Raw genomic sequence first — 22,352 nt, forward strand, 5'->3', positions numbered from 1 at the left:
TGAATACATGAGGTGTTTATTAAGTCCCTAACTTACGACTTATTCTTTTACTCAAGTGTACTTTGATAAATGATTGATTTTATTAATTTTATTCTTTTTCTTTTGTGAAAACATTAGCCTTAAGAATTGGCAGGTTTTAGAGTGCTGTTACTTAGAGAACTATAGTACATTACTGCAAGGAATAAGTGCAAGAGAAAAATAATTAAATTATTATTTCTTCTTAGTATTGCACTCTCTCACAGTGAACATTTCTTACAGGATAAATTTATCAGCTCGGGACTGTGGGCATTGTCACGGCATCCGAATTACTTTGGAGAGATAATGCTCTGGTTTGGTCTCTATATCAGTGCTTCTTCAACATTCTCAGGATGGGAATATTTGACAAGTGAGTGGAAAAGTAACTTATTTTACTTCCTAGTTGTTCACAGATGCTTGTATCATGGTTGTGACTGCCATAGAATTCCCTCCTGACTGCTAGTCCCTCGAGTCAGTCTCGTTACTGTGTTGACATTTATGTACCTGCTCCAAGTATACCGTGTTAGCTATGGTTCCTTGCCTTATACTGGCTCCTTTTTTCCTTAGTCACGATCTTTGTTTGGTGGACCTTGTATGGTATTACATACATTAGGGTGTGGTTTGTTTTTCGTAGGAACAAGTATGAAATTTATGTAATTGTAATTTTCTAAGGTATACCAACCAGAGCCTTTTATCATAATCCCACCCCAACCATCCCTGCACAGTCCCTGATGCCAAAGGCAAAAGTACCGAGTTTCATTAGGCGAGTAGAAAGTTCACCTCCCCCGTAAACTGACCACCAATTGAACATCTTGCTCCCAAGATTCAACGTCTGTTTCTAGCTGGCGCCGAGAATAATCCCGTATAAAACAATGGCTCTGGTTTGTGCTTCTGGGAAAAATTCAAATTACCTTAAAAACTTTATATTTTGTATTATAACCATAAAAACATAATATTATTTGTAAACATATTGAAGGTGTCTGCATGTTTGCATCATTTGTTCTCAGTGAATTCCATAATAACCGATTTCATGTGTTTGCAGTTCTGTGCCCCATGTTGGATTACTTCCTGATTACTCGTGTCTCTGGAATTCCTCTTCTCGAGAGCTATGCCCGGAAGAAGTGGGGACTCCTGCAACAGTACCAGGAGTACGTTGAAAAAACTCCAGTTCTTATCCCATTCTTCAGTTAATTTCAATGTCCTGATGAGGTCGGTGAATGCGTCTTTGAAGGATGCATGAAGTATACTTATTGTGTAATAGATTCCAAGACTTCGAAGGCCACTGTGATACTCATACGCAAGAAATTATCCAGGTCAGTCAGAACACTGATCCAGTTGAATTTGGGTACTGTTGTTAGAGGATCATGTTTGAAACTGCAGCTCAGGGGAAGCCATTATTTGGTAAGTTTCAAGTGTACCAAAGCTCAAAGTACTAAATGTGTTGAACATCTAGAAATTTTAATTGCCCTCGGAAACACTTTGACTTCCACTTGTAAATATTTTGGGGATTTTAAAGTTAAAAGTGCCATTTAATATAGAGATTAGGTGATAATATAATAAATTACGTCTCTATTGTTAAGGCAGGGTCCTCTCCTGAGAAAATAAACAAAGTTTTCAATTTAAATAACTCAAGTTTTAACTTAGACATTGTTCCACTGTCTTAATTGACAACTGCTTAAGTTACAAAACACATCCTTATGAGGTCATGAAAATTTTTAAACCACGGGAGAAACATTTCAGTAAATCTTGCACACAACATGAAAGATTATTCATCCAAACACTCTCAACATGTTTACACGACTTCTGGGAACTAACATTACAAAATGGGTGTTGAAAGAAAAAGTGAAGGACATTGAAAAATTAAAACTGTTAATATACTTTAGTGACGTTAAACTGAAAACCCCAAGTTACCATACTGTACAAACCATCAACATTCAAAACCAAGAGTGAATGAAGGTGAAAATAACAAACACTACTAAGCAAAAATATAATTTTTGAATTCAATGGAATGATTACAACATTAACACCACCAGTTTGGAACTAGTGGTTTGACAAGACACAAAATGTACACAATGAAAATTTCCTTTGTTTTTCTGGCTTACGTTGGACATCCGCAGTTTATGTAGGCATGTGTTTTACTTACAGTAATTATAACATTGTTTAACCAGATACACAGGAATAATTTTCATCACATTACAAATAGCAGCCATGAACTTCTCCACATCACACCAGAACCATGATGGCAGACGCTACACTTTTACTGATGTGATTCTACAGGAGATCAAGTCTGGTGTAGAAATTATACCTCGCATAGGCAGCGTAGGCTGTCTTACCTGTCATCCTCTGTGCAACAGTGGTGTAACATGAATGGCTTCTGCTTTTAAGTTCTCATTTTTATCCACTTTTCCAAACAAGTATTCAGTTTCTGAATTTTTTCTTTTTACGACTGCCATTTTAATTACATGAATAAATTACTTATATTACTTCAGTTACAGCCAAGGTCTACAGTCAATCAGATTACAATTATCATTCTGAAAGTTCCAAAATTATCAAAAAGATAAATCTCATCCTTGTTTCAATTCATCATCAACTATCGCTGATACATACAAGACAAATCCTAAACGTATCTTATACAGCAACTGAGCCCGTGTCTGCACAGCATTGCCTGTAACAGTGTGGCTTGTGCTAAGTACTTGAATTCAGCCGAATCATATATACTGTAAGTGAAACTGAAACAAAATTAACAAATGCCTTCGTGCCATGTTGTGTACACAATTGCTCACAAAATGTTCACTGTCAATGCTAAGACTCTACACTTCCTATTGCATGTTTTCAAAGTTATTTCTGTAACCTGGACATATTTCAATATTTAGTATCACCCAAAGTATTGAGGTGCTTGAACAAATGGATAAAATGTACATAAGTAGCTCATGTTCTAAGTGGAAAAGCACTCAAGCAAAGTATGAGTCTTTTTGAGAAGGTAAAGGTAATTCTGGGTTTCCCAACCCTAACCCACCTCTAAAATGTTCACATTACATATAAATGAAGATTACACTCATGAGGTTATAATAAATACAATAATTTACCATCTGCTTATCAACATGTGGCTATGAAGCTTACATACAGCCGTCATTTCTCAGACCAACATTTTGCTATGAAACTAACATATACAGCCATCATTTTTCAAACCTCAGGTTAGTGAAAATTCTAAGACACTGAGATTATGAATACATAAAATAAACATGAAACTAAAATGATTTAAGAAAAACTTAAATGAAGATGACTAATAAACACTCCAAGTATTATTTCTCTCGATTTTGAAGCTTAACTTATCCACCAATGTTGGTTGAAAGTTTGAAAATAACTTCTTGGTCATTGTTGAAAAGAGACTAGGCAATTCAGTGACATCCACTAACTCAACTGAATGCATTCAAATCACAGCTCCACAGTCGTAAATGACTGTCACTAAGGTTTAAGGTAAGAATTTGCAAAGCAAGCGCAACTAACTTTTTTTACAGCAAGGGTAACTGTTGCCAAGTTTGCTTGCAACTGCTACAGTTTCAAAAGCAATATCTGTGATACAAAACCTTGTCATAAAAAGCAATCACTAACAGCGTACGCTCAATAACTTAAGACATTCAGGCAGTGCTGAATACCAAATTTATCACACTACAGTACCTACAAAATTACAATACTTGTACATCAATGGAGTATAGTATTTCATTATTGTATGTTGCTGAAAAACCTCTACTGTATTATAACCTTGAACAGGAAAACTTCAAGATGTCTACTAATTTTTTTCCAAGAACAAATATCCAATAATTAAATGACCTTTCGACTGAGGAACATAACTGATACAAAAAGAGTAACATCCCAATTTACCAGACTTCTGCTCCACTAACCAGCTGTGTTATTGTGATGATCTTTGTTAGACTACCTTTATAGTGAAGATGAGTTTTTTTGGATAAATCATTTAAAATGAATGGTAAGTGAAGAGTTGAGCTGATGCCACAAACTCCGTGGAATTACTATCAGCTGTGGGATATACTGAAAACATTCACATTTAGGCTATACAACAGGGCCTTGTTACTTATCGAGAGGCCTGACCCCTGTATGGTCTGGTAAGTTGAGGGGCTACTTATGAGTGAAAAAAAAAAAAAAGTATCTGAAAATAAAAAGATGTATACCAAATTATTTTACGACAGTCCTCTTAGAGAGAAAAATTCTCAAGACAAAGATCTTGACTTTAGGCATCATCAGTTTCCATGAAGAAAAGTACTCTTCAAGTTATAGACTGCATTACACGACAAATACCAAGGACTTATTTTTCCTTAGATGAGCAGAATATTCTTCAGCGAGACCAACAACTTCAGTTGTGTGACATTATAGGTTTTATTATTAAAATATATTTGTCTGAACAAAGAGTCTCATTTCTATAATCACTAGTGACTGAAGCACCTGGTATTGTTAGAAGTGAAAATCAAAGCAACGTGGAGTTAAAATAATTGATGTGCAAGGAATATTTTTAAGAGGTACCCACCTGCAGGGAATTAAGTGACAGAATTTGACAAACAGAAGCACACTTCCTTTGTAAAATAAGGGTGATTTTAGTGTTGATCTTAAATTTCTCTTTTCTGTGAATTTTCTTGCTAAAGTTTCAGAGTACTTGAGCCCCAGTTCACATTACTACTTACGATATGGGAAACTTAAAGCTCTTTGCTTGCATGTAGAAGAACACACATTTTTGCATTTTAAACAGCTCATACTGATAAACGTCCATGTATTGACACAGATTCATTCTATGTGACTGAGATGCAGACTGGGTTTTGAGCCACAATAGCTTACTGTTAGGGAAACAAGGGTTGGTTAGTTATAAAGCAAGTTCAACCAGATCTGTAAGTAAAATCCTTAACTCAGGGCTGGCCTTCAGTGTTCGTTCTTATAAATGGAATAAAATTAGGTCTTATCTGATGAACTATTACCTTCTGTTACTTTCAAATGAACACCATAATATTATTTGGAAGCTTGAGTTACAAGTCAATCGCCCCAGTGGTAGGATTCTTCCATATGAACAGGACTCATCTTCTGAATAATAACTAAAGTTTCATACCAACTACAATTTGCTGTTGACTGAAATTAGGCCACTCACATAAAAAATACTTTACTGTTAACTTATCCCACTTAAAAATATAGGAACTAGATCACAATGGATGCCCATTGATTAACTGCATTAAAGAGATATGCCCAATTCTCCAACAGGACAATACAGGCAGTCCCTGGCTATCGGTGGGCTTGGTTATCCGTGATCCGGTTTTATGGCGCTTGTCTACCGGTGAAAACTGGCGATTTTTGGCGCCAATATGTGCGGATTTCTGCTTACTGGCGCCCACACATACCTAACAGAGGCGCTAATAAGCACCGAAAATCGCCGACTTTCGGTTATCAGTGATTTTCGCTTATTGTCATGCCATCGGAACGGAACCCCGCTGATAACCGGGGACTGCCTGTATCATGTTTATATGACAACTATTCTTTTTACTTTAATAAATGATTGTCCTTCCATCGTCTATTTATATATGTTTGCATGCACCAGCTTCATAGTAGTTTATGGAGCTAGTATTTGATCTGTGAACTCTGTGGATAAGGAAATTTATTGACCAAAATTTAAAGTTTGAATGACTTCTATACTTGCTGAAACTTCACCTTGGCAAGATTTTTCAGTATCATTCATAAAAAAGTAATGTTTCCCCAATTACACCACAAGAATGCATAACAAGTGACTTCAATGGTACATAAGATGCCGTTAATTACTCTGAGGGACACTGCTGCTCATCCAAGCCAAAATAAGTTCTCTAAACACTCAAGAAAGTGTCTTACTAAATGCTTGAAAAGCATCTGCAAGATTGAGACCATCTCTCTGATGACTTTCCTTTAAATTATCTGCAAAGCCATAAATCAGAAAGTAGTGTTCATCATAAAACTGATAAAACTAAAGTAGAAACATCACAGTTTTAGGACTCGAGGTCCCATATCTAACCTACTATTTCCATGTTAAATACTAACAAAAAACAAAAAATGAAGTAAAATGCTCGTTTTCTTACATCACACGAAAAGATTGCACATACTTCTGGGTAAATTATCCGACACGTCTTGCCACTTAGAAGCCGGCTTTCTGAAGCTCTCGAAGCTGAGATCCCAGTCTTTCCCCTTTGAATTTTCTCAGGTGAGTCTCCTGGAAGGAAGATTTGTATAAATAACTACATAATGAATGCTTATGGAATTATTAACACTATTATTATAACTGGACAACTGAACTAACATTCTTAGCTCTCACAGGGGCCAGCCAGAAGAGTTTAATACATGTTTTAGACCTTGCTTAATGAATTACAGATCCTAAAGATGCAACCACTGAAGACTAGAAATGTAGAAGATTCTGATGCTATGTCTTCCAGGGAAGTGTTTCCAGAACTTCATGTTTGTTGTTGGTTGAAAATTACTGTCTGAACCCTGGGGCTGAATCACAGGGAATACTCATCAAATACCCAGGGGTAAACGTATGAGACCAATTTGAAATGGATAAAACTAATTGTTTTATTATTATTAAATGAAATTGCTGCATCAGCTGCATTTAATTTGTATAGAGTCTTCTCTATTTTTCTGATTATTGTTTTTTCTCGGCCACTGCATCAGGCGAGTAACGTTCCGATGTTATTCATCTTCAGGATGCAGTGGCAGAGAAAAAGCAATCATTAGAAAAACGGAGAAGACTCTATACAATTTCACTTAATATTACCTGCTTAAAAGAGGGTTTTCTCCCGATATTATTACTGTTATTATTATATGGTAGTATAACAAAATCACTGTATCATAATTCTAGACTCATGAGGTTGTCACAAAGGATTTTGTCTTGACAGGGGGTTAAACCTGAAGCAAGTTTGACACAGATATTCGGGGTTAAACTTGAAGCAAGTTTGACACGGATATTAAAGATGAAGTTAAACTTGAACCAAGGTTAAGTATTCAAGTTGGAGAGAGGCAGCGCAGTAGAGGGCTCAAGAGATACTGAAAAAAATCTACAGCAGTGGAAAGGTTTTCTAACACGAAAAAATAATACAGAGGTTGCCGGGATTTCTAAAACAAAACAACTGAAATATACAGCATAAGCAAATGTCCAAACATCAAGCACCAGAGAATTCCAAGTTTTGGAAATGGGTTTAAAAAAGCTCATTCATTATACAAACCCATGAATCATAATTACTGTACCATTACTGTGTAAAACAGACTTAGCTACTCCAACTCTTAATAATCAAAGGGGTTTAGAAAGGCATTAAAAATCTAAAAGTTATGAAAAACTTGTGAAGAGTATTTACAATCATAAACAGGTAAAAAATGAACAGAAGTTTCTTCGGCACAATCAAGTTTTGTGTATAGTGTATAATCAAGACCACCGAAAATAGATCTAACTTTCAATGGTCTCAGTATAATGATGCATAAGAAGCGGCCCATGAGACTTTAACCGCGGGCCGATGGTGGCCTGTCCTATAGCGTTGTCAGATGCACAATTAAGGGTAACTTTACCCTTGAATAAAATAAAAACTGCTGAGGAGGACAGAGGGCTGCAATTTGGTAAGTTTTAATGATTGGAGGGTGGATGACATACCAAGTTTAAGTGTGGATGGACAGACAAAGCCTGCACAATAGTTTCCTTTTATAGAAAACTAAAACTATGTCAACAAGAACAAAATACCATCCCAAGGGGCTCCTGAAAAAGACACAATGATGACAGATTTCGATTTCATTAAATCGACCCTTACAACTGGACAAAAAAATCTGTTTAAGGTTTCCTGCAGAAACAAAACCAACAGCTTCAACACTCACTATACGCTTCTCTAAGTACTTCCCCAGGAAGGAATCCACGTCAATCTGCTTCTGTAGGAAATCGTCGGCGATCTTCTCACTCTCCTCCTCCGACTGCACGGCGTATATCAACAGACTTTCCTGAGGAGACGTTGATTCAATAATACATTTGTCCAGCATATTTATCGAGACATTTTTTCTTAACAGCAGTTTGAATAAATAAACTTGAAACACTGTAGGCATTACTTAAGGTCCTTTGCAGTTTACCTCAGTCCATATTCTCTTTCTTCCATCTTACTTTCCTCAACTGTTAGGTTTTCCTCCTATTACACCTTTCAAACCTTTCACTCTCAATTTCCCTTTCACAGCTGAATGACCTCAGGTCCCAGCACTTGGCTCTTGGCCTAAATTCTATAGTATTCTATTCTGTTGTCTAAATTAAGAGCTGCAGATAGGCCTAACATGTCTACATATTTTTCACAAAATATTCTACAAAATATCAACAATGATCTGTTTGTGGTAAATTACTGTTCATTCTTTTCCAGTGAAACATAACTACAGTACCATTATCATTGCCATCACACATCTAGCTCCCAATTCTCCATTTAAGTTGTATAATGCATGGGTTCTCCAATAAATAACAACTAAAAATCACCAGTTTGTTTCTATATCATCCGAGTTATCAATTTTAAGAAATCACTGTATAATATTTTTAAACTAATTTTCAAGCAGTGTGTATTACTTACACACTGATATAATAAGTCGGTGTTTTAGCTGATTTGCCATTTCCTGCAGACCGAACTACAAATTACTTCACACGCAATTTAAGAAGTATTTTCTTTAAATTCTACAAAGAAACATACAGTACAGTATACTGTATTAAATTTTTAGATAATTAAATAATACAAAGAATTCCTTAACCCTTAAACATGACCCTTACGTAGCCTTAAAAAAGATCATTATTATTATTATTGTTAATTTTTATTATTACAATTCCCCGGTTGAAAGATCATCACATCGCCAAAAATCATCGTAACCTGAATATTGTCGAAAATTGTAAGAAAACCTTACTTTTAATCATTTGGGTGTCTTGTAAACAACATAAAATGCATTATTGAGTTTTTCATCAGAAAACCTTCAAATTTTGACCATTCGTGCCCTTTGGGAGCCATATTTCTTCTGTGGGATCAGGATTGTCAGTGTCGTAAACCCGGAACATGCGCTGTAACCCGGGAATAATTTTTGATGAATATGTTTGAAGAGCGTTGTAAGCTCGGAAAGTCGTAACCTGGGGACTGCCTGTATTATTATTCTGAAGATGAACCCCATTCACATGGAACAAGCCCACCAAAGGGGCCACTGACTTGAAATTCAAGAAGCTTCCCAACAACATGGTGCTCATTAAGAAGTAAGAGAAATACAGAAAGCAGAGATCTTACCTATTAAAAAGAAAAAATAAATGAAAAAATAAAGAATGAGTAGGTAAAACGATTTACACAAACCTGAATGCTCGCTGGGGCTAACTTCTCTGAGGATTTTTGCTGTTTGATGGTCATCTCTTCGAAACTCCCTCGCAACGCCGTCAACTCCTCGACTTTCTGAATTGTCGCGTCACGCGCACGCTCATAGTCGTTGCTCCGTTCGAGAGTGGCTTCTGGAACGAGATACAATGTGCGTGTGAGGAGTAGCTATCCATTTTAAGCTAATGTTACCGTTAGTTTTTTATATAGAATATACAACTTAGGCTGAGGGCCAAGTGCTGGGACCTATGAGGTCATTCAGCGCTGAAATGAAAATTGAGAGAAAGGTTACAAAGGTGTAATAGAAGGAAAACCTCACAGTTGCACTACGAAATAAAGTATAAGATGGAAGAGAGAGAAATGAATGGAGGTACAGTAAAAGGAATGAAAGTGGTTACGGCCAGGGGTCAAAGGGACGCTGCGAAGAACCCTAAGTAATGCCTACAGTGCACCGCGCGTGAGGTGCACTAAAGGCACAAACCCCCTATGCGGAAAACTAGTTTGTTATTCAGAATCCAAGTAAATTTTTATACTGCAACACAGTAGCACTCCCACAGACACTTTGGAGTAACAAAGTCTGTGAAGTGAATAAAACCCTAAATTATAGCACACATCTGAATATTTTTTGGCTGTCTTACAGCTGACAGGAATTCCACATAGTTCCTAACCTAAACTAACCTGAGCTTTACAATCTATCTAAAGACGTAACAAACGTAAACTGGCAACACATCAACAAATAATTATAATAATGTAGCTGGCAAGTATTGAAGTCTCCTGAGTTGAGGTGTTACTATACCAAATTGGTAAAAATATCCAGTGGACATCTTCTGGGTTATATAAATACGAATTCACAAAACACCAATTCTAACCCAACTCCTAGATCAGGGGGTAATGGAGATGTGGAAACTATACAGGTATAATTGCTGCTGCCATAAATATCGTCGAAAGAGCCACAGAAACTATCAAGCCTGAGACAATAAACTCTAGCTGGAGAAATCTTGGGCCCGAATGTGCCACTGACTTCACTGGATTTATCAAGGAGCCGCGCTGAAAGGGAAACCGAGAATAAAGAAGGCTTGAAAGGTGTAACGGGGAAAACCTCGCAGTTGCACCACGGAATAACTGTTGAGAGGACGAAAAGTAAGATGGAAGAAAGAGAATATGAATGGAGGTACAGTAAAAGGAATGAAAGATGTTGCAACTAGGGCCCAAGGGGACGCTGCCAAGACCCTCACGTAATGCCTACAGTGCACCGCTTGAGGTATACTGACAGCACTAATCCCCTATGGGGGAGGGGAAGGGTTTGAAGATAAAGATTTTAAGGGAAATTCAAGACTACTGGTAAAGGGTTAGCTGACAGTGACTCAAAGGAGTAATTTTCACTAGATCAGGGAATTTATCAATCAATTTAAAATGCTTACCAGCAAAATGCATCAGTTCTAGAAAGGTAGCCCAGCAAAAACCATCATAAATGTTGCTGACATTCAACATATTCTGATTAAACCGAGGTCTAATAAACAGAAGGGCGCTACTTTTGCAAATAATATGGAAAAATGATCTAAAGCCTAAGTAGTGATACACATTCCAGACAATTTCTTTCAGTCTACTCTGTGAAACAGAGGTGTGCCCTACTTGGAGGAACACGGACGAGGACCTCTATTTGGAGGAACATGGACGAGGACACGCACAGTCAAATGAGGTTTTTAATCAAAGAAATTAAAAAGTCTATTTTTCAACGTTTACATGTTCAAACAAAAAAATGCACACATGAAAGTTGTTTCAGGTTTTTACAAGCTACAAATTATTTCAAAAAGTAATCTCTAGACTTTGATATGACCTGTTTTTGTTCAAAATTATGAATGAGTCCTCATTTTCAATATATTTGTATATACAGTATATATAATTTTTCATAAATGAGAAAACCAGAATAGAGTACAGTTAAAGGAGCTGGACAGCTTGGTTCGAAGAGAGCAAAGGAAATGGATGACCTTCCAAACAGGACTGAAGTGGAAATGATTTGCTGGCAAGAAGAGAAGCATTCATGACCAATTCACAAAACGGAAATTCACTGCTTCAGTAGAAATACTGCATTTTTAGATCATTTATTAACAGGAGTTAGTTTCTTTGTTTAGCAATATACTGCACAGGGTTGCAGCATTGTATAAATAACTATAAATTTTTACTTTTTAATGTTTTTCAAAAGCATTAACACTACATAAAAATTTATTTTGATAACTGGAAATTGGCTGGATATACGTACGTGCATCAACTTTCAGATGTTTCAAATTCAAGAAAATGGCCAAAGCTACTATATAAAAGAGAGAGAGAGAGAGAGAGAGAGAGAATATTCAACCTTGCCATATTTCTTGATGGCATTCTGCACTTACTTGCTAAATTTTCATTTTGGGTACTGAGCTGATCGCACTGGTTCTTGAGGGCCACTAGCTGCGGAAGACCAGTCACAAACTCCGTCAGTTTATCCTCGCAAGACAAGAGGTCCTCCAGATCCTCTCTGCTTAATGATGCCACCTCAGGTAGAACACCAACTGAAAAGAGAAGTTTTATTAGCTGTAAATTAAGTACAGTGGAGAACCAATCTTTTGCCTAACCATTTGCTTTCAAAATTTTTACATAGATGTTTCATATATAACACTCGATTCACAAAATATTCCCTTCTAAACCCACACTGTTCTTCACCTACCATTCCTTCAGTCATCTGTCTTACTTTCTAAATCAGGATCTCAGCATACGCCTGCCCTGATATCCTAAGTAATTTATTTCTAAATTCACATAAACACCCAGCTGATTCACATACCCCATCCTGAAAGTTCAAGCATGCACACACACACACACCTTCAAACTTCATCTCTTTAACCCTAGCCCATTTTTCCTCCGTTTTCTCCTAAAATGCTCTTCTTACTTCCTTCTCATCAAACTTTGCAATAACATGCACTTCCATTTATCCTAATTGTTGCTTCAGCCAAACAGTAACCATCAACTTACCCTGAGATGTGTGGCTAAGAGGAAAATAAGAGTGGGGTGAGCTAACTGTTGGATCCATCAAAGAAAGAAAACCCTGTGAAGGAGAGGAAAGTATTCAATGAATAACTCACAAAAACTGTTTTTTTAGAGCTGATGGTAAATATCCACAGCTAATATCATTAACGATATTTGTGAATGGGGGAAGCCCATGCTGCTCCCCACCCGTCAGAGGTTACGAGTATAATTCAAAGACGCCTGAAAGTGGGAAACTTGACAGAACCTCCAATGACGTGGGCTGCGGATACCTATCCACGACTCCAAAATGCAATGACTAAGCTGAAAAAGAATTTATAAACTTATCTCAGGCAATAACAATTTATACAGATATGATATATACATATTTTCTTGAATATCCTGAATAGTTGTCAAACACTTCAGTAATGCTATGCAAAAATGACAAAATTTTTTGTTGCAATAACGTAATACTTTCATTTGTGTATGCCTGTCACTGAAAGTGTAATGGTGAATCAGGAAATGAAGTTTTTAAAAACAAAAAAATTTGTATTTTTGCTAAATATACAAACCACAGCCTTTAGCACAGGTTTTCCTCACAGCACAAGCTGGAAATGGTTGTTGAAGCTTTGTAAGAAGCTGGTTAACTGCAAGCAGGCAGGCAGGCGAGTCGCAGGGTATCGCCCACACGCACTTGTCAGTAACCCATAACCAGTTGCGGATTTACATTGAGGCTAATGAGGCTGCAGCCTCAGGCCCCGGGTACTGAGGGAGCCCCCGATGAGGTGATGATTAGAAAATATATCAATAAAATTGGCAATAGTACATTTACGAGTCTTGGCAAACCTGGAGTGTATACGCGTTCATGTCAGCTGGGCGAAACCTTGAGGTAGTGGTGTGGTGTATATAGTGAGAGGAGCCAACGAGTACAGTTCACGTGGCACAGAAACGTGTTGGACATGCACTGCGCTGTGAGTAGTTGAGTTTATGTGAACAGTGTGAATTGGGTCTGCACTATATTTGATTGTGCTCGAGTGATTGATAGTATTGAGGTGAATTACTGGTGCGTGTGGCATTTGGTTTGTGAAGCGTTATGTTTTGTGTTATCATTTTATTTGTCACAATCAATCAATCAATCAATCAATCAATATAATCATATATATATATATATATATATATATATATATATATATATATATATATATATATATATATATATATATATATATATATATATATATATATATATATATAATATATATTCAACTGTGAAGTTGCCTAGAATAGCTATATTGATAAAATATGTCTAATATTGAAGGTGTTATGTAATATTATGTGCATGAGGAGGAATATGGTGGACTCTGTATTGTGGTGGTAGTGATACGTTATTATATAACTTATAACCGTTGTATAATAACGTATGATCACCAACACAATACACAGTCCACCAAATTCCTCCTCATGCACATAACGCTACCTTCAATGTTAGATATCTTTTATCAATATATATATATATATATATATATATATATATATATATATATATATATATATATATATATATATATATATATATATATATATATATATATATATATATATATTCTTGACAATATTGCAGTTATACCACACTAGAATAGTTATAAAATATAAATATAAAAATATAAAATATAAATATTTATATTTTATAGTGGTTATAACATCCAGGTCTGGATTGGTTCGGATGGGGAACGGGCACTGAAAAAAGGCAAGAACCACTGTATTAGAGATAATGAACACTATTTTTCGTTCCATTATGACCTAATGGTCAAGCTAGAGAGAGGTGGAAGCTCTGCTGCTGTGGCCATCCCCTAGTGGGAGCTCCTAGGAGCAGGCGTCAAAATGAACTGAACTGATAGATGTTTGTTTTCGCCTCTAAATGGTAAGGGAGTACCAATTTTACGCCAGTACTGATTTATATTTGTGCGTTTCGCAAGGAAGGAGAGATATATTTGAAATCACCCTCCCTTTCCTGGGCCCTCAACCACAGCAATATGGGATAGTTTGATCTGCCTGCATTTTTGTCGTAGTTTGTGATAATTACATTTTATTGTCTGTTTGTTTCCAGAACCCAGAGATGTCTCTTAGAAAGTATGAAAGTGGGGCAGTTAAGCGAAAGAAAGCAGCTGAGAGAAAACTCGGAGAGGAAAATATAACCAAACAAACAGCACGGATAGAGACATTTTTCACTCAGTCTGTATCAGAATCTGCTGCATCTTCTTCTTCAGCTGAAATAGAAAAGATATCCGTGCCAGTAGAGCATCAAGAAGCTCAGCTTCACAATCAACATGATAGTGATGACGTAAAAAACAGTCATATGGCCATGAGGAAGCTTCACTGACTATAGATAGTAATGGAAATACATCCTCAGGTCTTTATGAGACAGATTTAGGATTATGGAAAGAGGTCTCATCCGATATGCAAGCACATTTTATTGGTGTAGGTAGTGTGGACTGTCAGCATAAAGATGATGATTTTGCCAGGTCTAAACGTTCATATGCTGATCAATTTCGTTACTGGTACAGCTGCTTTATTCACTCGTATACATACTCTTACTGGTGAAAAATCAGTTCGAACTTGGTTATGCTACTCTCCAACAACAGGTAAAGTGTACCGCTTTACATGTAAACTGTTATCAACTGAGGCTAGCGAATTTTCCTGTGGCTTTAATGACTGGAAGAATGTAAAGCGTGCCATTGACAATCATGAAAAGAGTCAGACACACCTGTTGGCTTGTGTGGCTTTTAAACAGCGATCAAGTCTGGTGGGTTGTGTTGATGCAATGAATGAAAAGTTGTTGGTAAGTGAAACAAATTATTGGCTATCAGTTCTTCAACGTTCGGTAGACGTCATCAAATTTTTGGCTGAGAGAGGTTTGCCCTTTAGAGGACAAGAGGAAATGTTCGGATCACCAGCAAATGGCAATTATATGGGAATACTTGAGCTAGTAGGTCAATATGATAGTTTTCTGGCCACCCACATTGAGAAATATGGTAACCCAGGTTATGGTATGAAGTCTTATTTGTCTTCTACAATATGTGATGAATTGATCTGTGTCATGGGCAAAAAGTACTTTCTGTAATTGTTCAGGAACTGAAAATGGTCAAGTATTACAGTATTTGCATTGACTCTACACCAGATATATCTCATGTTGATCAACTGTCAATAGTTGTTCGTTATGTAAAGGAAGATGGTATTTCTTGAGGACCAACAAAATAGACATCAGTGACTGCCGTGGTCAGTCTTACGACAACGCATCAAACATGTCTGGTACATACAATGGCGTACAGGCTCACATTCTTTCAGTGAACCCTCTTGCTGCATACATACCCTGTTTTGCTCATTCTTTAAACTTAGTGGGAGCAAATGCTGTTGATTGCTGTCCTCTCACTGTTCAGTTTTTTGATGTAGTCCAGAGAGTGTACACGTTTTTGCTGCATCTACTCATCGCTGGAGCATACTTGTTAGTGCATTAGACAAACAGGCACCAGTGCCCAAAAACTGTCAGATACGCGTTGGTCATGTCATGCTGATGCAACCAGTGCTCTGCGGAAAGGGTTTAAGAGGGTTCTGTATGCTCTAGAACAGATCACAGGTGACCCAGAAGAGAAACAAATCACTAGACAAGAGGCAAAGGGATTATCAAATGAGTTTCACAAACTAGAAACTGGCATCCTCATAACACTGTGGGACACTGTTCTGCAAAGATTTACCAACACAAGCAAAGCTCTTCAGTGCGCTACACTTGACCTGAATAATGCAGTTAGTCTCCTAAATTCTCTACAGGATTTCGTTTCTTCATTACGCTCAGAATTTGATGATTTTGAAGAACAAGGTAAGGAGCTTAGTGAAACTAACACTTATGAGGAGGAAACCCGCAGGAAACAGAAGCGGAAGAAACAATTTGATGAGAGCTCAGGTGAAGAAACAAGAATGTCCAGAAAGGAGAAATTTCGAGTAGAGGTCTTTTTAAGAATTATTGATCACTTGAATACTGCACTAGTATATCGTGCTTCAGCTAATAAGGATATCAGCTCAAAATTTGGTTTCTTGTCTAAAGTGATGACAATGGACAGGAATTCACTTAAACATCATTGTGATTTGTTAGTTAATCATTATCCTTCTGACATTGAGACCAGCTTCAGTGATGAAATGATTCACTTTGCATCCTATGCTGCAGCAAATATCAATGATTTCCGTAACAAAAATGAAAACCACGAATGTAGCACTGAATTGATTGTATATCGAATGCTCTTGCAACACGGGTTGAAAGAAGTCTTTCCGAATGTTGAAATAGCATATCGCCTGTATTTGTGTCTCATGGTGTCAAACTGTACTGGAGAGCGGAGCTTTTCAAAGCTTAAACTGATAAAAGATGAAACATGAGCAAAAATGAAGGAACAGCGTCTAAACATGCTGTCGCTTATGTACATAGAGACCAGTATTTTGCGAAAGTTAAACTTTCAGGATGTAGTGAGAGACTTTGCAAACCAGAAAGCTAGGAAACTGAAGTTCCCTAAGTAGGCATTACCTTACAACATGGATTTTCATGTTGACACTTATTTGACACTCATTTTTCACATGTTTTCATGTTGAATTTACGGAAATATATACAATGCATATTAGTATTTTCATGGAAACATGACACCAGAGTTCATAAAATGTATCTAATGTGATTGATTTTCTGTAACTACTTACCTTCATCTGATTAGGTAATACTTGCCTCATATGTGAATTATACAAATACATGAATTGTTCAGTTTAATATTTTCATTGTTTTTCTGTCGTTACTTTGTAATGGAGTTTTCTCTTTTTATACAGTATGATACAGCATAACAGATCAATCGTTTCAATGCACCTCAAACGTAAAACTTACTGACAGCACACTAACAGATGTTGTTCATACTGAAACATGATAAAACAAAATATGATAAATGTGCAAATGTCTGTTAAAAGGGCCCCTGATGTGAAGTAGCCTCATTATCGTTAATTTAGGCTACGAAGGTTTCTTTCAATTAGGCCTGCTGGCCTTGGCTATGTAGAGCGAAGACCATAGATGTAAGGAATCTAATAAATAATATATTATCTCCATAATTAATAGTTAAATTATCCCTAAAATAACAAAGTAAATGACACCATTACGTTGAGCATCGGACAGGCGAGCCAGGCCTCTACCCCATTCAGGCCTACGTATTACACCGCGTAATTCTATAAATAACTCAATATTTAAGACGTAATTCGTTAAATTACCTCACAAACTGACGAAACTTGAAGATGCGACGACAAATACTCGTCTCCGACGTCGAATTTCCTCTGATTTAGTCAATTGTTTGAAGATTCTGCAGATCTCGTCCTCCTATAACCTTCAATGTTTACACTCGACCATGACGTCTTCGTCCGAATGCCTCTGTAACGACCTCGACTTCGATTTACTGTTTGATTTTAAAGATCTAAAAGCCGTTCGTTGTGGTTTATGGTTCGCTTGGCCTTGTTCCAGCGATAAATCTTATTCCAAGGGTATCCCACAGGGGAGAGACATGACTACTATCGATGCTCACAGTCATCCTAATCCAAAGACTCGTCCATGGAATCGAACGCAGAAACATTTACACTGACTCCTCGAGATCTTTTTTTTACACCTTTCGGCATAAACAGTTTAATTTAGTCACATTACTGATACGGGATTACTTTCCCATTTCATGTCATTTATAAATGATGATTTACAGTTAATTTGTGACGTAGTTAGATGTAAATTTAAGTGAAATATCCGAGAACTGGCTGCGCATGGAATTTTAACGAGGTTGATTACATAATATATAGTGAGTCACAGACGTAAAGGAAAGTCATCCTTATATCTTACACTTTCTGAATAAAATAAAGCTTAGTTTTAATCATATTAGGGCGTTTATGTCGTGTGTTTCATTTAATAATGAGATTTACACGATTTCTCACAAATACTCTCGTCAAAATCAGTATATTCATTAGATTTTATCAAGACATTAACTCGCTGTCATTTTCTGTTTAACTGAAGCTTATTTGAAATCAAACTGCATTTGATATTTCGATATTTATATATATATATATATATATATATATATATATATATATATATATATATATATATATATATATATATATATATATATATATATATATATATATATATATATATAACAAATATATATACTGTTATAATTTATATATATTATATATTAATGTATCATATATAATATCCAGTTCGAAAGTGTTAATTTCATAAATTTCGTTAATGTATCACATTAATTCCAGTTCGAACTGAATTAATTCTCTCTCTCTCTCTCTCTCTCTCTCTCTCTCTCTCTCTCTCTCTCTCTCTCTCTCTCTCTCTCTCTCTCAAACATACATACATACATTGTTACAATAATAACTTTTATTTCCATTTGATACACTGGGTAGTTAACAATATTGATAATAAAATTATACAATTACACAACAGAATTGTATTGTTGAGAGAGAGAGAGAGAGAGAGAGAGAGAGAGAGAGAGAGAGAGAGAGAGAGAGAGAGAGAGAGAGAGAGAGAGAGAGATTTCAAGTGAAGGAAGTAATCATCCCAGAAAGGCGTTTTACAACGCTTCAGTTTCTAAGAATCTGGGATTGTTGCGATAGAGACATTTTTTTAAAATCACATTTATTTCTTTCATTTGTCTTCTTACTTTGCTCATAATAATAATAATAATAATAATAATAATAATAATAATAATAATAATAATAATAATAATAATAATAATAATAATAATAATACAAACTCCAAATAAAGAAATGTATGCTAATTACGAAGCCATATACGATCTTCGTTTTTGCTCACACCGAACGCTTCCATCATGAAGCAAAACACGGCCATGACGTAACCTGACATCTTGGAAGGATCAAGAAGACAGCAGCAGACTCCCTCTCTTCTCTCTCTCTCTCTCTCTCTCTCTAGTTCGCGAGACTGTATATTGAGTCACTGGGTTTGAAGTTTCATTCTGCTAACGGAAACCGACTTGGTATATGTCAGTCGATGGGAAAAAAAGTGAGAGAGAGAGAGAGAGAGAGAGAGAGAGAGAGAGAGAGAGAGAGAGAGAGAGAGAGAGAGAGAGAGAGAGAGAGGGCTAAGGCATCAATAATCGTCAAGGAAAATGGCAAATGATGTACATAAACAATTGCTAGACCAACGAATCCTTACGGTAGAAATATTAGGCTTACTTTCAGTCCCAACATCTTAGCGTCGAATCAACAATTTGTTTCGTTAACTGTTCTTGTTAATTGCAATTAAAAGAGTTGAAAATCAAGTAAAAACAACATTTTATCACAACAAATAAACGGATTAAGGAAATAAACAAGTAATTAATCAGTAAACTTCGATAACAGAGGCGTCATCGACCTACAATCGTGGCCCCTCATCTGGGCGAGTGATGGTCCGATGACGTCATCGACAAACCCACCCACCCACACAGTCGTCACAGAGATAAGGGTTAAGTCAACAGGATGGCTGGGAGGCTTCTTATAATTACCCAGATGACGAGATTCTCTTGTTTATTGTGTTTAGTCATTACAGTATATGATGATGAGTGTCAGCTTCATCATACACCTACGCAGATTACAGAGTTCAGTTATAGATCGCCTTTCTCTCTACATGATCAAACCATTTCAGATTTCAGGGAAATATATGTGTATATATATGTATATATAAATAAATATATATATATACACATATATACATATAAAACACACACACACTATATATATATATGTATATATATATATATATATATATATATATATATACATATATATCTAAGATAATGTCTTCCTTTCTTTCCACACGACCAGACCATCTCAGAGCCCTCTACTCCATTATATCTGAGATTTACCAGAGGAGGATGACAGGTCTATGGAGAGAGGTAAAAACAGGATGCTTTGGGGCGTGAAACAAAGAAGGGGAGAGGAAAAAGCATCAATGTGTCTGGGGTAGAGCTTATAGCACCAGGAAGTCTGAATCTGTAAAATGTGAGAGGACGGTCGTACTAGGTGACATGAATGCAGAGATAAGTGATTGAAAAAGAGAAGCAGTTTGGTTGGTGGAAAGTCAAGATAGATGATTAGAAAGGTAATAAGCACAAATATGAAAAGAGGGGAGTGAGAGGAATATATAAGAACTGTTAACAGCAAGCGGGAGTGAGTTCCAAAGTGTGTAGTGGCTAAGAAGAAACAGCTGTTCAACTACATGTAGTCAATGACCTCACTACAACAATGAATGACCAGAGTTCGATCCCATTTCTTGAAAAATCTATACTAAATAGAATAGAGAAAGGTTGAATATATATATATATATATATATATATATATATATATATATATATATATATACATATATAAGCTAAGGTGAGAGAGGAAGCGAGAGCGGGCAGGTTGTAAGCTGTAAACAGGAAATCAGGCAGAAATGACGCCAGGGCAGGTGTTCAACAAAGCTGCTCTGTGGTTGTTTCAAAGCTCAGACCTTAACCTTTCATTTTGTAATATCCCATAATCCTTTAATCAAGTCACTGATGAGTTTTTCGTGTTGGTGCATGAAACGTCTGATATTGTGGAAGTTTTCTGCACCGGGAGTTCATCCACTGTGACATAACCCCACTGGGGAATGGGGAAATTTGCACTATGAGTCCTTATCCTCTCCAGAGGAGGGGACACAAAGGGGGCATAGCCTTCTGGTTTGTCAAAAAGTCCTTAGAGGGTGAAGTTGCTACCCTATGCCTATTTATCTTGACCCCATCAGATACTGGTACCCATTTACAGCTGGGTGGACTGGTGGGCTGTAAGACATTTTACTTAGTCAGTGCCAATGAATTAATTATCTGGCGTCACAGCCACAAGGTTCACTGACGCCAACAACTGCACCGAAATTGGAAGAATTCTACGCAATGTGATCCTTGCGAAAAACAAAAGCAGGAATTGAGTTCCAAAGCTTGCAAGAGGCCAGAGTTTGAGCTCAAATACATGAAGCCATTTCCTGCTGACCTGAGCATATTTTGTTCTGAAGGTTAGTTGGTTGTTGTGGGTCGCATTTAGGATAAAGCATTGCACAAGGCCTAGCAACTTCATCCTAAAAGACATGCAGAAGTCTGGAGCCATGCTTTTCAAGAGAGAGAGAGAGAGAGAGAGAGAGAGAGAGAGAGAGAGAGAGAGAGAGAGAGAGAGAGAGAGAGAGAATATATAAATATATAAATAAATAAATATATACATATGTATATATATACAGTATATATATAATTATTTATACATACACATATATAAATATACATGTGTGTGTGTATACATGAAGTACACGTACATAAATGTACACATTCAAACTGTAAACACGTACACTTTATCAAAATGTTTCCTGACACCATTCAAAGCATAAAAAAAGTAAAAAAAAAAAAAAAAATAAATAAATAAAAAAAGAATAAAACCATTTCTTGGAATGACCTCAACGCCTACTTACGCCTCTGAGTCATCATAAGTCGACGTATCCTGCCCTCTACGTCACCTTACTTGCTCTCTCTCTCTCTCTCTCTCTCTCTCTCTCTCTCTCTCTCTCTCTCGTCACTCGTGGAGTGGTGGCACTGTTCCCTTGCTCGTGGCACTGCTAGGTAGCTCGCTGGCTCTCTCGCCCCTCGCCTCAATTTGCTTTTGTGACGAAGGTGCAACTTTCAGGATTTTGTGAGCCTCAAAAATTCTGGAGAACTGTTGTGAATCAATATTATTTTTTGGGGGGGGCCATTGATCGCGGTCCCAAGCCCGGATGAAAGAGAAGGGTTTATAGTGTTGAAAAAGGTGTTCCTCCTCCTGCTGCTAGCTAGATTAGGTAGCTAGCTTGCTAGCTAGCAGAGAGCCATAACGGTTTAGTGCGCAAGGCAATGTGGCGTA

General features: G+C 36.7%; 4 protein-coding genes across 38 annotated transcripts in view; 3 read left to right on the forward strand and 1 right to left on the reverse strand.

Moving 5' to 3' along the window:
• LOC136829864 (uncharacterized) overlaps positions 1–2,582 on the forward strand; it is an 18,937-nt gene extending 16,355 nt beyond the window's left edge. The window contains exons 5-6 of the mRNA XM_067088878.1: positions 259–385; positions 1,058–2,582. Coding sequence (XP_066944979.1) covers positions 259–385; positions 1,058–1,206 — 276 coding nt within the window. The 3' untranslated portion in view covers positions 1,207–2,582. The remainder of the gene's footprint in view (positions 1–258; positions 386–1,057) is intronic.
• Positions 1,989–17,836, reverse strand: LOC136829865 (vacuolar protein sorting-associated protein 37A-like). 2 transcript variants are annotated; one of them, XM_067088879.1, is made up of 6 exons: positions 17,676–17,836; positions 12,396–12,468; positions 11,780–11,938; positions 9,375–9,526; positions 7,894–8,013; positions 1,989–6,247 (listed from the first exon to the last, which is right to left on the reverse strand). In XM_067088879.1, the coding sequence occupies exons 2-6, from the start codon at positions 12,451–12,453 to the stop codon at positions 6,173–6,175; spliced, it is 564 nt and encodes a 187-aa protein (XP_066944980.1). In that variant the 5' UTR covers positions 12,454–12,468; positions 17,676–17,836; the 3' UTR covers positions 1,989–6,172. The 2 variants fall into 2 exon arrangements, with proteins under 2 accessions (XP_066944980.1, XP_066944981.1); XM_067088880.1 differs by having other exon boundaries at positions 17,689–17,828.
• LOC136830002 (uncharacterized) lies at positions 15,325–16,811 on the forward strand. Its single transcript, XM_067089177.1, has 2 exons — positions 15,325–15,433; positions 16,009–16,811. Exons 1-2 carry the CDS (start codon positions 15,325–15,327, stop codon positions 16,809–16,811), a joined length of 912 nt encoding a protein of 303 aa, XP_066945278.1.
• Positions 17,837–21,948: 4,112 nt separating the features above from the next.
• LOC136829866 (uncharacterized) overlaps positions 21,949–22,352 on the forward strand; it is a 20,254-nt gene continuing 19,850 nt past the window's right edge. For 10 of the 34 annotated variants that reach the window (XM_067088881.1, XM_067088887.1, XM_067088891.1 and 7 more), the window contains exon 1: positions 22,044–22,352. This exon is cut by the window's right edge and continues 12 nt beyond it. The gene's annotated coding sequence lies outside the window, so the exon portion shown is untranslated. The other 24 variants (XM_067088885.1, XM_067088895.1, XM_067088909.1 and 21 more) reach the window with 10 other exon arrangements.

The sequence above is a fragment of the Macrobrachium rosenbergii genome, chromosome 45, assembly GCF_040412425.1.
Source record: "Macrobrachium rosenbergii isolate ZJJX-2024 chromosome 45, ASM4041242v1, whole genome shotgun sequence".
Lineage (NCBI taxonomy): Eukaryota > Metazoa > Arthropoda > Malacostraca > Decapoda > Palaemonidae > Macrobrachium > Macrobrachium rosenbergii.